This window comes from Lethenteron reissneri, chromosome 2 (assembly GCF_015708825.2).
Source record: "Lethenteron reissneri isolate LAM-NWPU_2019-01 chromosome 2, ASM1570882v1, whole genome shotgun sequence".
In the NCBI taxonomy this organism is placed as follows: domain Eukaryota; kingdom Metazoa; phylum Chordata; class Hyperoartia; order Petromyzontiformes; family Petromyzontidae; genus Lethenteron; species Lethenteron reissneri.
The window spans coordinates 7,649,696-7,666,050 of record NC_083780.1 but is presented as its reverse complement, the minus strand read 5'-3'; the positions used below and the strand labels follow the sequence as shown (position 1 = coordinate 7,666,050).

General features: G+C 50.3%; 1 protein-coding gene across 3 annotated transcripts in view; it reads right to left on the bottom strand.

The window, feature by feature from the left end:
• Nucleotides 1-16,355, bottom strand: part of LOC133342303 (tubby-related protein 3-like) — a 37,244-nt gene extending 20,889 nt beyond the window's left edge. For all 3 annotated transcript variants that reach the window (XR_009755117.1, XM_061551388.1, XM_061551399.1), the window contains exons 1-3: nt 15,909-16,355; nt 3,473-3,527; nt 633-804 (exon numbers count right to left, since the gene is read on the bottom strand). Coding sequence is in view for 2 of the 3 variants with exons in the window: in XM_061551388.1 (XP_061407372.1) it covers nt 633-804; nt 3,473-3,527; nt 15,909-15,964 (283 nt within the window). In the remaining variant the exon portion in view is untranslated. The remainder of the gene's footprint in view (nt 1-632; nt 805-3,472; nt 3,528-15,908) is intronic.

Genomic DNA, 16,355 nt, shown 5'->3' with positions numbered 1-16,355 from the left:
ACAGACACACACCGCACGTATGTACGCACGCACGCGGCTTGCCACCGGTGCAGCCTGAAAGTGGCGACAAAGGGCAAATCCTACTCTTAGGTTTTTTCGGTAAAGTCACGTAGGTAAAAAATTAAATTAAAAGTTAATTAAAAGTAATAATGAGAATAAAATAAAATAAAAATCACGACGTTTCGGAGGCAACACAAGCTTCCGTCTTCAGGTGGTACCGTCACAGCCACGACAGCTGTATCAAGTAAATGAGAGATTGCAGGAGCTACCACTCCGTTTACCTACGTGACTTTACTGAAAAAAAACCTAAGAATATGAATCATTGCAGTCACGAAAGCTTCAAATCTAGAATTTATTATTTTATTCCCATTATTACTTTCATTAACTTTTAATTTTATTTTTCACCCACGTGACTTTACCGAAAAACCCAATAATATGAATTCTTGCAGTCATGAAAGCTTCAAATCTAGAATTTATAATTTTATTCCCATTATTACTTTCATTAACTTTCAATTAAATTTTTCACCCACGTGACTTTACCGAAAAAAACCTAAGGGGTATCAATCCTTGCAGTCACGAAAGCTTCAAATCTAAAGGGAAAATCGCCGCCGCGCACACTCGGGGCGTCGTACCGGCCGGCTGGCTCACGATGTCGACGAGCGGTGCCTGCTCCTCGGGGTGCTGCGGCCGACGGGCGCCCCTCGCGACGCCGCGACTCCCGCCGGGTGCCTTGGCGTCGGCCGTCGATTGCACCGTGACCATGTCGTGACGACGCCTGCGCTGGGCATGCTCGAGCAGAGCGCGCTGCGCACGAGACACGAGGGCAAGGCCAAGATCCCAACCAACCACCAACCACCCGTGTTGCGTTCGTCAGGCTGATGCGGGGCAAGTGCTGTTAGTGAGTAGCACCCACGAAGGCCAGTACAAAACAAAGACAATATCCCCCATGTAGCCTTCATCAGGCTGTTGAGAGGCAAGTGCTGTTAGTGAGTAGCACCCACGAAGGCCAGTACAAAACAAAGACAAATATCCCCCGTAGCCTTCATCAGGCTAGGCAAGGCATCCCCCGTGTTGCCTTCATCATGCTGTTGAGAGGCAAGTGCTGTTAGCGAGTAGCACCCACGAAGAGCAGTACAAAACAAAGACAAATATCACCCATGTAGCCTTCATCAGGCTGTTGAGAGGCAAGTGCTGTTAGCGAGTAGCACCCACGAAGAGCAGTACAAAACAAAGACAAATATCCCCCGTGTTGCCTTCATCAGGCTGTTGAGAGGCAAGTGCTGTTAGCGAGTAGCACCCACGAAGAGCAGTACAAAACAAAGACAAATATCACCCATGTAGCCTTCATCAGGCTGTTGAGAGGCAAGTGCTGTTAGCGAGTAGCACCCACGAAGAGCAGTACAAAACAAAGACAAATATCACCCATGTAGCCTTCATCAGGCTGTTGAGAGGCAAGTGCTGTTAGCGAGTAGCACCCACGAAGGCCAGTACAAAACAAAGACAAATATCCCCCATGTAGCCTTCATCAGGCTGTTGAGAGGCAAGTGCTGTTAGTGAGTAGCACCCACGAAGGCCAGTACAAAACAAAGACAATATCCCCCATGTAGCCTTCATCAGGCTGTTGAGAGGCAAGTGCTGTTAGCGAGTAGCACCCACGAAGGCCAGTACACACACACACTTGAATTTAAATGTGAGTTCGATCCAGACTCCGACGCCTGCTGCATATATTTGGAGTTTGCGTGTCTTTCTCTCTCTCTGTGATCGCGTGGATTTTTCTCCGGGTTCCCCTCCACATCTAGAATCGACATCACGCGTTTAGAGTGTTTGGCTGCTCTATCTTCCACGTGACGATGATAAGCCACCACTTCGTTGGGGAAAAGGATGCCGGGATGGAAGTCTCCAAGAGCGAACGAAGAGGGTACGGCTCAAGATGAGCAGCAGGGAGAAGAAAAAAGGAACGCTGCACAGAAGGGGGGAAATTACTTTTAAAATATATTTTACCAGGTAAGGCCCACTGAGCTATATAGTAGCTCTTTTTCAGAAGCGACCTGACCACAAATGATAGCTCAACGAAGTGACTCATCACGTGGAAATTTATGTCAGCCAAATACTCTAAACGCTAAATTTCGATTTAAAGCTTTCGTGACTGCAGGGATTCATCTCCTTGGTACTTTCGGTAAAGTCACGTAGAAGGGAAGTAATAAAATAATAAAAATAAAACATAATGAAATAATTCTCACGACGTTTCGGCCACAACGCAAGCAGCCGTCCTCAGGTGAAGACCAGGTCTGTCGGGGAGACAGCGTCTGAATGATACTCTAAACGCGTGTTTCCAAATGTGGAGAGGGAAACCGGAGAGACACGCAAACTCGAACCCACGACATCCTGGATACCAGGCGAGGTAGTTAACATCTCACAACCATGGCGAGAAAGATGTCATGGACGATGAGAGGGAGCAGCGTCTGTTTTCGCAGGGGGAGGTTTTCAGAGTGGGCGTAGCCACACAAATCACGTGATTTTCGGGAGGTCAGAGATGATTTTATACTCTTTGGTTTAACACGAAGGCTTTCGCGACCAATATCCATAATAAAGGTTTTTTTTAAGTTACACACGTACACACACACGCGCACGTACACAATATAAACGTAATTATAGAGATTATGTTATCATACAGGGTGCTTCAAACACTTACATGGGACTATCGTTTTTAATGGAAAAGAACGGATAATACACTGTAACATGAAAACAAATGTGATGTTAATCGTTTCAAAAAGTCAAAGAGTCTCAACTTGTTCGCCATCATTGTCAACGCGTGGCCTGGAATCTTCTCCAGGTGGTCTCCAGAGCCCGGAGGGCACATTTATCGTGGCGTTGTTGCAAATTCTCAGAAGTGTTCACATTTTTTCTAAGCACCCTGTATTTATACAGTAAGGATTTGATATGTTGTGTACCCTGTACGCCTGTGCAGTGTGATGAGCTCGTAAATAAAGCGAATTGGATGTGGACAATTTAGACTTTAAACTGTCGTCACTGCAGGAATCCGTGTTCTTGGTTCTTTCGGTAAAGTCACGTGGATAGAAAAATAAAATGAAAATAAAAAATTATAAAATAACATTAAAACAATAAATTTCAAATAATTAAGCAAAAAAACCCACGACGTTTCGATCGCAACACAAGCAGGTCTTCATCAGGCGGCGAGAAAAGAGGTGGCTTTACCGAAAGAACCAAGAATACGAATTGGACGTGGCCAGATGCCAAAGTGATTCCCGACGGATTTTAAACAGTGGAATTCTCAACGACCGCTTGAAGATGGAGCGATGGTAACAGCTCTGTTCCAAGGTGTTCGATATTATGGATCGTAGCATTGCGGGATCCCGTGTGATAGTTGATGGCTTTGGGAGGTGTGTGCATCCAGCAGCGGATCGATCACGGGCGATGACGTTCACGCTGCTGCTGATGATGTAAACCTCACCTTCTTGTCGAGACGCTGAGATTGTACACTGGTGGTACTGTCGTCGTCTATGACGCTGCACACACACACACGTACACACACACACAAGCACACGTACACACACACACACACACGTACACGCGCGCACACGCACGCACAATCACACGCGTACACACACGCACACACACGTAAACACACACACACACACAAGCACACGTACACACACACACACGTACACACAAGCACACACGTACACGTACACACACACGTGCACACACGCACACACACGTAAACACACGTACACGCACACACACACGCGCACACACACGTACACACACACGCGTGCACACACGCACACAGGCGCACGCATGTCAAATTGAGTAAATTACGAATGAAAGTAACGTTTGTTGAAATTAATGACGTTTAAATTGGCACTTGTACACGAATCACGACTTTAAATACAAGCAAGTCTTGCAATCAGTGAAAATAATTAAACGTGCAGAAACCCATGAATAGTATTAACTCTGTGTAAAGACCTGGTAATAAATATAACTAAACGGCTGATTAACGGCATATATTTTCAACATCACAGATTCTCTAATATGACTACTCAACGCTTTCATCTCCGTCCACATCGCTCCATTTTTAAATCCTTTATATTAAGTTCGCTTGCTTGCGTGCTTGATTGCTTGCTTACGACCGTGCAAACCTTTCGGTCGTTTTTTAACCCACTTCCCGTGATCCAATCGAGCTGGCATTTTGCACACAGACTCGTTGTGCGAGACAAATAATGTTCGTGAAAATGTTTTCCAAAATTTTACACTGTTTAGGGAAAACAAATTAAATGTTTAATTACCAATTGCTTAATGGTGGCAGACAATCATCTGACCCATAGGTGGCAGCCATCTCGAGCCAGAGGACGAGAGGACTCAAACCGCCACGCATATAAAGGATTTATAGTGAAAAACTTTGTTTTTACGGGTTATACTTATTATCTCTCTCTCTCTCTCCGTCTTCCTCTAAACTCGACTATAGCCTCACTCCTCCGTCTCTTGCCAAACTCTCCCCCACCCCAGCACGCCACACGACAAATCGTTAGCCATGTATGTTACCGTATGTTGAACTTCTTTCGCACCGTTACGGAGCCAGCCATGCTAATCGTAGGTGCTGTATATCCCGTAGTCGTACGTGCAAAATGCCCCCGACTGGACATGTGTGGCTGGGTGGGGGGACAAAAGCTGTATAGCTCATCTGATTCCTCCGGTATAAATAAATATTCTGATGACTCTGCTTCATCAATCGCCAGGGAGCCACAGACACAAAGGTTTGGACGGCAGCAGGGCAGGCGGTCGGCCGGCGCCAGCACCAGCGATTGCCCAACATCTGCAGTCCTCTACATATGAAGATGGTTTGTACACACGTGGGAGGAAGCCACACCGAAGCGTGCGAGGGGACAACACTCGATCCCATAAAAAACACATTATATTAGTCCGCAATTTACTGTCCTACATTCTCCTGGCAAGCCAGCTACATTGATGAGACACACATCCATCTGCTCTTTGGAAAGAAGGACATCTGTGAGAGATGAACAAACAATGAGCTTCGCAGCTCATCGGATTTACTCCCGCCACCACCCCCCCCGCCCCCCCAAAGTCTAAACAAACATTTTGATCCCATTGGAACCTCATTTACCGGTAAAAAATATGATAATTGGTTTTTTACCCTTCTACCTGGCAACAAAACTGACACCTTTTTTACAAGAAGTCATGTTGGCATAGACCACAATACCTGCAGCCATAATGCAAACAAAAAACATAACTCTGATAATATATGCACTGTCCTTGAAGTTGATTGGTCCACACCCGAGACAGCTTTCCTTAGTCTCACATGGGTTGGATCAGATGACGCCAAAAGGCGCACAACTCATATTTTTTTACTGGCAAATGAGGTTCTAATGGTGTAAATGCTTACCCGAGCTCTCATACTCTGATGGTGCATTGTCTTTGAGTTGTGCGCCTTTTGGCATTATCTGGTCCAACACCATGTGAGACTAGGCTCTAAAAAAAGCTGTCTCGGGTGTGGACCAATCAACTTCAAGGACAGTGCATACATTATCAGAGTTATGTTTTTTGTTTGCATTATGGCTGCAGGTATTGTGGTCTATTCAAACATGACTCCTTGTAAACAAAGGTGTCAGTTTTGTTGCCAGATAGAAGGGTTAAAAAAAACAATTATCAAACATTTTGATCTTGATTTGAAGCTTTCGTGACTGCAGGGATCCCATACTCTTTTGTTCTTTCGGTAAAGTCACGTGGGTAGAAAATAAAATACATTTCGATTCCGTTGCAAATGGCTGCGCTCCCGTGCCCTGTTGCGGTCGGGCTGGGAGTTGGCTTCTGGGCAGGCGACACGGGCAGATTGATTTCGACAGCACGCACGAACGCAGTAAGCTGCTGAAAATGACAGACCTCGACGTTGTTATTGATGGTGAAGGGGGAACTACTTCATACAGCAGTCGAGGCCATCACGCGTGGGCTGTGTGTGCCCCCCCCCCCGCCCGCCTCTCTCAAGCAAAAGGAGGGCCCCAGTGGATGCGTTTTGCCGTTTCTGTTTACCAACCTCCCGGCTACACCCACCAACCTCTCTCTCGGCGCCCCCCCACCCCCACCACCCCTTTCGCCAGCCTTACCCGAGCCCCCCGTTTCGAGGACGCGCGATTTCACCGCTGCTGCCCCCGCTGCTGTTGCTGCTACATTTTGACACCTTCGGATGTTTTGTGACGAATTCCGTAAAAAATAAAAACCTCAATATTTCAAGAGCCCCCAATGCACTGTGTGGTGAATGCGAGACTGTGGTGGGTCCTGAATAAGTAACGGTCACGGCCACACCGCACGCGGTTCCGGAGCCGCAGGCTGCCGACCCCCGGTCCCCCGGTCTATCCACTACTGGATGAGGGCTGCTTCCCCACACTGTGCAAGGTTTGTTGGGGCTGATTGGCCGTATTGGACTACGCTAGGTCATTGCGGGTTGGTGACTGTGGCGAGCACAGGCGCAAGGTGCGTGGAAGTAGAGTACAACTACAGGAACACCTCTACTTCGAATATTCCACTTACGAACTTTCAGAGATACGAACAAACCCGTCCGTATGTCGAGTTGCCTGTTCGGACCGAGAGTCGTCTCGCAATACATGGTGGTGGTGGCATCTACATATGCAGAACGTGAAGAACCAGTGACATCTACATCTGCAGAACATGAAGAACCAGTGGCATCTACATCTGCAGAACGTGAAGAACCAGTGGCATCTATATCTGCAGAACGTGAAGAACCAGTGGCATCTACAGAACGTGAAGAAGCAGTGGCATCTGCAGAACTTGAAGAACCAGTGGCATCTACATCTGCAGAACGTGAAGAACCAGTGGCATCTACATTTGCAGAACATGAAGAACCAGTGGCATCTACATTTACAGGAGTTTATACAACTTCTGAAGCCACTCCTCGTGTTTAATGTACATGGCGTACAGCATGTTTGGAATCGACAGTAGGAAAATTGGACTTACGAACAAATCGAATTACGAACAGACCTCTGGAACCTAACTCGTTCGTAAGTAGAGGAGGCCCTGTATTAATATGGCACCTCATCGACTACGCCCACGGGATGAGAGTTTCGCAACATTCACGCGGTGACCCACCATACAGCCACCACCGCTTCTTCGTCGTGAAAATGCCCCACCATTTCAGACACCGTGTGTCTGAAATATAAAAATTAAAACGCGTGTGAAGGGTACCCGTGGGATGAGTGTGTGGGAGTGTGGAGCCATTACGCGGGGTGGGAGAGCGTGGGTTGCCAACCCTATTCATCGTTGCGCGTTTGTGAAATTGGTTTAAAACGTGAGGCATCGATCGACGGCGCGGTTTCGTGCCTCCCGCGTCCCCTCGCTTTCGATGCCTTTCATGCAGGCAAGCGAAGCTGCCAAACCCCGCCGGGTGGTCAGGACAGAGGAGCACAGCGGATGGGTTTGTGAGTTAATTTGGCGTGGACTTTGTCGTGTTTTTTTATTTTTACGATCAGTGGAAACAAGAAGATGCTCGGTGTATTCGGCACTTTGCTTCGTTCATTATTTCGTAAAAAATTTTTTTTACATTTTTTAACTTAGCTTTATGTAAAACCCTCACCTCTCGCTCACTCTCTCGCTCACTCTCTCGATCACTCTCTCGCTCACTCTCTCGCTCTCTCTCGTTCTGCACGCAGCCCTTCTCGTCGTGTTGTCCCCCTCGTGTGGCCTTGTCTCTGGTGACCCAGGATTCGTGAAGGCCGGCAGCCGTGACGGAGCAGCGTAACAGCAATCGAAGTTTGCTGCACTGCCACCTACCTTTTCGATTTAAAGCTTTCGTGACTGCAGGGATTCATATTCTTGGTTCTTTCGGTAAAGTCACGTAGAAGGGAAATAATAAAATAGTAAAAATAACACATAATAAAATTAAATTCTCACGACGTGTCTTTCCGACAGCTCCGTCCTTCACCTGAGGACGGCTGCTTGCGTTGTGGCCGAAACGTCGTGAGAATTTTATTGTTTAATTTTTTTTTCCCTTCTACGTGACTTTACCGAAAGAACCAAGAATACGCCACTTACCTGCTCACCACATACAAGCCCCTGTGGCAACCCCTCCGCACGCGTTGACCTACCCATCCGAGCACCTGGTATCGTTGTTTGATGTTGTTGCTGTTGTTGTAACTCGCCGACCCCCCCCCCCCCCATACTGGACATATGTGGAAAAAGAGCTTCATAGCTCATCGGATTCTGCCTCCTGCAGTCGTCACACAGGCTCAACGCCTGCTTAGCTTTTGATATCTGATGGAGATCGTTAGCATCCCCGGTTATTTTTTAATCCTTTATATTAAGTTCGCTTACTTGCTTAGGACCGTGCAAATCTTTCGGTCGTTTTTTAACCCACTTCCCGTGATCCAATCGAGCTGACATTTTGCACACAGACTCGTTGTGCGTGGCAATGTATTTTTGTGAAAAAAATTCCAAAATTTTACACTGTTTAGGGAAAAAATTTCAATATTTAATTACCAATTGTTTAATGCTGCCAGACAATCATCTGACCCATAGGTGGCAGCCATCTCAAGCCAGAGGACGAGAGGACTCTAGCCGCCCCGATGCCACGCATATAAAGGATTTATAGTGAAAAACTTTGTTTTTACGGGTTTACTTGTTTCCCCCATAGCCTATATGAATAAGATTTCCAGAAACCATAAAAACTGCACTTAAATCCCAGCCCTACCCCACCTCCCCCCTCCCCAAAAAAATCGAAAAGGTATCCAATGCCCGCGTCACGCGATCTTACCCCTAATCACACTCTGGGGGGGGGCTGAATGGATTCAATTGAACATTCCGGCACGGGTTTTTTTTTCACAGCTCCACACACGTGGGACAAATATCCTCGATGCGTGTCATCCGCAGCGATTTCGATGACGGAGATAGCCGTGCGCTTGTGCCGCGATAATGTGTGATAAGTTGCGTTATGCTCACTAGGAGGGGGGGGGACGGAGATGGAGGGAGAGAGATGAGTGGTTGTTGGCATGGTAACCACCCATAGCTACGGCCAGTCGCCATGGTAACAATTTACTACGGATGGATACGAGCCAACGCGTCGTTCAGTGTACCTGTGCTGGTGTTCGTGCGTGTGCATCGTGGGGAGCGGTGGTGCTACGGTTAGCACGCTGTGCTACGAACCCAGCCACCAGAGTTCAATTCCCGTTCAGTGACGATTATCCGGATCGATCCTGGACCTCCCCTAGGTTGACTCGGCCTCAAATGAGTACCTGTTGCGGTGTGTAAACGTCGCCGCTAGAGAGACAAAGACGGCGGGGCGAGGTGCTGGCCCCCCATCCCCTCGTGTTCCATTCCGGCCTTCATAGGTGCTCACTAACAGCACTGGCTCCATCTGTCTGTGAAGGCTTATAGGGGGTGGGGGATGTGCATCGTGGGTGCGGGTTAAATGTGCATCTGCTTAAGGCAGTGTGGAAGCTACCTGGCCTATCACTCCATACGAAGCTCCAGGTGTTCTCGGCCACGGTGAGGTCCCCCCCCCCCCCTTCTCCGTGCTTTTGCGAAAACGTGTGCCCCTTTGCAGGAACATCCTACATCGGCCCTGCCTGCGATCCATCCTGGGTGTAACCAGACCGGATTGCATGAGGAACTCACATATCTTCTTGGTTCTTTCGGTAAAGTCACGTAGAATGGAAAAAAATAATAATAATTCTCACGACGTTTCGGCCACAACGCAAGCAGCCGTCCTCAGGTGGAGAACAGGTCTGTCGAGAAGACAAAGTCCGAATGAGGTGTGGGGTGTGTCATTCGGACTCTGTCTTCTCGACAGACCTGTTCTCCACCTGAGGACGGCTGCTTGCGTTGTGGCCGAAACGTCGTGAGAATTATTTTATTATGTTTTATTTTTATTATTTTATTATTTCCATTCTACGTGACTTTACCGAAAGAATCAAGAAGATGAATCCCTGCAGTCACGAAAGCTTTAAATCGGAACTCACATATCCTTGAACGATCTGGACACAGTCCCTCCAGCGAGTTCCTCTGGCAGGCCAGCCAACACCATATGCTTAAGCGGCACAGAACAGGCGAAAAAAAATAGGTGGCTTGATGTGTTACGTGAGATTTGGAGCTGAGTGGACTTGCCGATGACAGGCGGCAGAGGTGTTAAGTTCGACCTCTGTGGAGGAGGCTCGTGAAGGACGCTACTGGGCAGTTGGAAGCAGTCACCCTCCAGCAACAACGGAGGGTAGAGGAGCGACGCTCACAACAACGAGCGGAGCGCTGGGCGGCTAAAAACACAACAATGTGGTACAGTGGGGAGCGCAGGTGGTGCATTTTCCATTCATCTCGGTCACTTAAACCCAATAACACCTTGGTTCGTTCCATTTCCTCGCTTTTTCAATATATGCCTGGATTTAAATCGGAAGAGCAAAGCAACGAATTCTGAAATAAAAACAGCACAATTTGAAATATTTCCAAAAGAGATGCAATGTACATCATACGATGTTTACATTTTACAGGCCTCATGAGAGGCCAGGAGAAAGGACACACCGCGCGGCAGATCAAGAGTGAGCTGCGTAGATAAAAAGCCACAGACACCTCTGGCTCGGTCACCATAGTTCACTTGCAATGGCTGTGGCAAGGATTGCCACTCAAGAACTGGGACGAAGTCATTCTCGGCGCTTGCAAACCCCACAGCGGACCACGCAAGGCGCAAAATAATTATCTCCCGAGACGCACAGGCCTCATCACATTTTACACGCACGGCTGAATGAGGGATTTCCCCACAGTCGAGCTGGTCGTTGGGGACTATTTGACCATATTTGACCTCGCTGGTCAGTGGGGGGGGGGGGGTGTTAATGAAGACGGTAAGCACAGACGTTCTTCAACTTCACTGCAGCCTCGTACCCCTTTGGTTCTCAATCGTAAAACCATGTGTAATGTTAATAACTACAGGTATTGTGGTCTGTGCAAACATGACTCCTTGTAAAAAGGTGTCAGTTTTGTTGCCAGATAGAAGGGTAAAAAACCAATGATCATATTTTTTACTGGCAAATGAGTTCCAATGGTGTAAATGCTTACCCCGAGCTCTCATACTCTGATGGTGCATTGTCTTTGAGTTGTGCGCCTTTTGGCGTCATCTGGTCCAACCCATGTGAGACTAGGCTCTAAGGAAAGCTGTCTCGGGTGTGGACCAATCAACTTCAAGGACAGTGCATACATTATCCGAGTTATGTTTTTTGTTTGCATTATGACTGCAGGTATTGTGGTCTATGCAAACATGACTCCTTGTAAAAAGGTGTCAGTTTTGTTGCCTAGATGGAAAGGTAAAAAAACAATTATCAACTACAAAGGGGTTTGATGAAACAAAGTAAGTTGTACTTACGTGCCCGTGTTTAATTTGTACTTTCGATGATTCACATCCTAACAAAAAAACTATCTGGCCCATGTCTCGCACACCCCCAGAAGAGGGGTCATCTCGCTGCGTTAGAGCACAGCACAGTTACAACGTTTGTCTATTCTGCTGTACCCTCGGCCGACAACATCGGCCCCTCCAGCAGCCTCCACAGCAGTCGTTTGATTCGTGCATTTGGACGGCAGCTCATCCGAGCGCAATCCAGGCTCAGAGCGTGCCTAGCCTCTGAGATGTGCCGAGATCGGGGGAGCAGCATTGTCGGGTGGTTTTGCAATTATAGGCGATGTTCAGACGATACAACGATCTATACAACAGCAACAACAACAACAAAACCCCAATTCAGCAGCTCCTGAAGAGCCTGCGTACATTCCAGTCCTTGAGTCGCCACCAGCAGCGTATTTTTTGCAATAATGTACTCGGGCTGAATGCCTACACCATATTTTTCCGGTGTAAACTATAAACTATGCACTCTTTGGTTCTTTCGGTAAAGAAAGAACCAAAGAGTAATTACTGCAGTCACGAAAGCTCCAAATTAAGATTGAACCACTTCTACGGGGAAGTTTCAAGTTTATCTTTTTCTCTCTCTCTCTGGGTTTTTTGTTTTCTCTCTCTCTGCCTGTGTATTTAGTGTACTTTTTCTGTCTCCACTCGTTTTTTGTCGTTCTTATGTTCTGCTCTGTCTGTGTGTCTCCGTTCCTCTTGTTTTATGTTTTGTCTCTCTTTGGAATTTTCACACTTAAATTCTAACTTAGCAATCTTTGAAATACGTAATCGACCAGGCTACGCGACGTGACTTTACCGAAAGAACCAAAGAGTAATTCCTGCAGTCACGAAAGCTCCAAATTAAGATAATAATTATGTTTTTATTTTACCAGGCAAGGCCCACTCGAAACGCGTGTTTCTAAATGTGGAGGGAAAAAACGGAAGGCCCGGAAAAAAAATTCACGCGACCACGGGGAGAGAGAGAGAAGGACACGAAAACTCCAAATATACAACAGGTGTCAGGGTTGGAATCCCACGACCTCCGATACACCAGGCGAGGGAGTTAACATCTCGCCATGATGAGTTGTCCCTCATTAACAGGACCCTGCGGGGTGGGCTGGTAGGAATAATACTTAGTACCGGTACAGAGATATCGACCGGGTATAGAGGAGTTAAAGAAAAAATTACTGTATTCTATTGTAACGTTAATTAAAAGTGTTTGTTTTGACAAGAAACGCTGTGAGATTTAAAGACTCGTAGTCTTTCATTTCCAACACCACCCTCAACACCACCCACGCACGCTGCTACACACGCACCCTGCAGCACCCACGCACGCTGCTGCACCCACGCACGCTGCTGCACTCACACACACGCTACCCTGCTACACCGACCCATCCTGCTGCACACACGCTACCCTGCTACACAGTCGCATCCAGCTGCACCCACGCACGCTGCTGCACGCACGCTGCTGCTGCACTCACACACTCGCACCCTGCTACACAGTCGCATCCTGCTGCACACACGCTACCCTGCTACACAGCCGCATCCTGCTGCACACACGCACGCTGCTGCACCCACGCACGCTGCTGTTGCACTCACACGCTACTCTGCTACACTGACCCATCCTGCTGCACGCACGCGCGCTGTAGCACACACGCATCCTGCTGCACCCACGCACGCTGCTGATGCACTCACACACACGATACTCTGCTACACTGTCGCATCCTGTTGCACCCACGCACGCTGCTGCACGCACGCACGCTGCTGCACCCACGCACGCTGCTGCTGCACTCACACACACGCTACCCTGCTGCACAGACCCATCCTGCTGCACACACGCTACCCTGCTGCACACACGCTACCCCGCTACACAGACGCATCCTGCTGCACACACGCACGCTGCTACACACGCACCCTGCCCCATCCACGCACGCTGCTGCACCCACGCACGCTGCTGCACTCACACACACGCTACCCTGCTGCACTCACGCTACCCTGCTACACCGCCGCACCCTGCTGCACCCACGCGCACGCTGCTGCTGCACTCACACACACGCTACACGCGCATCCAGCTGCACACACCCACGCACGCTGCTGCACACACGCGCACAAGTGCGGGGGAAGGAGGGGAGGGGGTTGCAGGCCGTGGTGGTTGCAGCGCCTTCGCTTGGGCGATGTGCAAAGCATTGCACCTCGCGGGGATGACGTCACCGCGGATTTCTCAGTCGCTGTTGGTGCGGCCCGACCGCGAATTTACACCGTGGGGGTGATGGTGGTGGGGTGGTGGTGGTGGGGGTGGTGGTGGGGGTGATGGTGGTGGCAGTGTGGGTGGTGGTGGGGGTGATGGTGGTGATAGTGGTAATGATGGTGGTGGGGGTGATGGTGGTGGTGATGGTGGTGGGAGTGGTGGTGGGTGATGGTGGTGGGGGTGGTGGGGGTGATGGTGGTGGTGGTGGGGGTGATGGTGGTGGGGGTGGTGGTAGGGGTGGTGATGGTGGTGGGAGTAGTGGTGGTGGGGTGGTGGTGGTGATGGTGGTGGGGGTTGTGCTGGTGCTGGGGGTGGTGGTGGTGGTGGGGGTGATGGTGGTGGGGGTGGTGGTAGTGGTGATGGTGGTGGGGGTGGTGCTGGTGGTGGGGGTGGTGGTGGTGGTGGGGGTGATGGTGGTGGTGGTGGGGGTGGTGGTGGTGGGGGTGGTGGTAGTGGTGGTAGTGGCGATGGTGGTGGGGGTGATGGTGGTGGTGATGGTGGTGGGGGTGATTGTGGTGGGGGTGATGGTGGCGGTGGGTGTGATGGTGGTGGGGGTGATGGTGGTGGGGGTGGTGGTGGTGGTGGGGGTGGTGGTGGTGGGGGTGGTGGTGGTGGTGGTGATGGTGGTGGGGATGGTGATGGTGGTGGGGGTGGTGATGGTGGTGGTGGGGTGATGATGATGGTGGTGGTGGGGGTGATGGTGGTAGTGGTGATGGTGGTGGTGGTGGGGGTGATGGTGGTGGGGGTGATGGTGGTGGGGGTGGTGGTAGTGGTGGTGGGGGTGATGGTGGTGGTGGTGATGGTGGTGGTGGTGGGGGTGGTGGGGGTGGTGGTGGTGGGGGTGATGGTGGTGATGATGGTGGTGGGGGTGGTGGTGGTGGGGGTGATGGTGGTGGGGGTGGTGGTAGTGGTGGTGGGGGTGATGGTGGTGATGGTGGGGGTGGTAGTGGTGATGGTGGTGGTGGGGGTGATGGTGGTGGTGGTGCTGGTGGTGGTGGTGGTGATGGTGGTGGGGGTGGTGGTGGTGGTGGTGGGTGATGGTGGTGGTGGGGGTGATGGTGGTGGGGGTGATGGTGGTGGGGGTGGTGGTGGGAATGATGGTGGTGGGGGGGGTGGTGGGGGTGATGGTGGTGGGGGTGGTGGTGGTGGGTGATAGTTGGTGGGGGTGATGGTGGGGGGGTGATGGTGGTGGTGGGGGTGATAGTGGTGGTGGTGATGATGGTGGTGGGGGTGATGGGGGTGATGATGATGGTGGTGGTGGTGGGTGATGGTGGTGGGGGTGATGGTGGGGGGGTGATGGTGGTGGTGGGGGTGATAGTGGTGGTGATGATGGTGGTGGGGGTGATGGGGGTGATGATGATGGTGGTGGTGGGGGTGATGATGATGGTGATGGGGGTGATGGTGGGGGTGGTGGTGGTGCCGGTGAGCCGGGCCGCGTCAAACACCGCTCACTCGGATCAGTCAATCGTGGGTCGCACAGATGGCGGTGAACGTTCTGACGGTGACGACGGCGGCGGTGGTGATGATGATGATCATCATAGGTGCTGCTCGCTAACGGCACTTGCCCCAGATGTGTCTGTTAAGGCTATACGGGGGACCTTTGTCTCTGTGGTGATGATGATGATGGTGGTGGGTGGTGAGGATGGGTAGAGTGGTCGCGGTTAGAGCGCCAGTCCGCTACGAAACCCGGCGAACCGAGTTCGATTCTCGCTCAACCGGCACCAGTGACGATTATATGAACCGGTCCTGGGCCTAAACCCTAGGTCGACTCAGCCTCAAATGAATACCTGGTGCGGTGTGTAAACAAAAAAAAATCGCCACTAGGGAGACAAAGGCGGCCGGGCGTGATGCTGGCCATCCACCCCCTCGTGTACCGTGCCAGCCTTCATAGGTGCTCGCTAACAGCACTTGTCCCAACAGTCTGGTACAGACTATAGGGGAGATCTTTGTCTTTGTTGTTGGTGATGATGATGGTGGTGGCGAGCCTATGAAGTTGGCGACTAATCATTGACACCAACTGTGAATCGGACGATCATTAAACGCACGCCACGACAGTTTAGACACATTTAGGCGCCCATACGCGTCCGCTTGCTCTGAATCTAACAGCATCTCACCGCGGGGCAGACTCCACGTGCCAAAATCCTGCAAACGGTGCCCCGCGCGCCGTGCGTTGGACGCACGGCGCGCACGAATCTTCAATTAATTCGCCGGCAATTCTAGGGCAACACGGGCAAGCGTGTGTGGCACGATGCTTACCTGTTGTAGGTCCACCGACTGTAGGCCAGATTGCGTCCGGCCCCAAGGCTGTCCATTTGCCCGATGAATGAATTCGCGACGAATTAAAAATTATAATTGGCTCTTCACGTATCGTTTCAATTTAAACAAGCAAAAATAATAGCTGTACCCGAAGGAATGAAGCGAACCATTTTGTGCACGGTCACAGATTGCACCCGCGTCCTTCTCGCGTACGAGGGCGCATTGTAAAGGACACGAAGCCGAGCGTCGTCTCACCCCCGGTAAAATAAATTTGGCCCCCGAATGAATTTCACGTAGCTGCACAATTGATGGACGGTACCATTATCTCGCGAGCAGAGCGGGTGACGGGGACCGCAGGAAAAAAAAGAACCACCGCTCCCCCCACCGCTTCCTACCATCCCTTGCTCCCCCCCCCTCTCCACGTTGGCTGAGGATCTTGTTGGTACA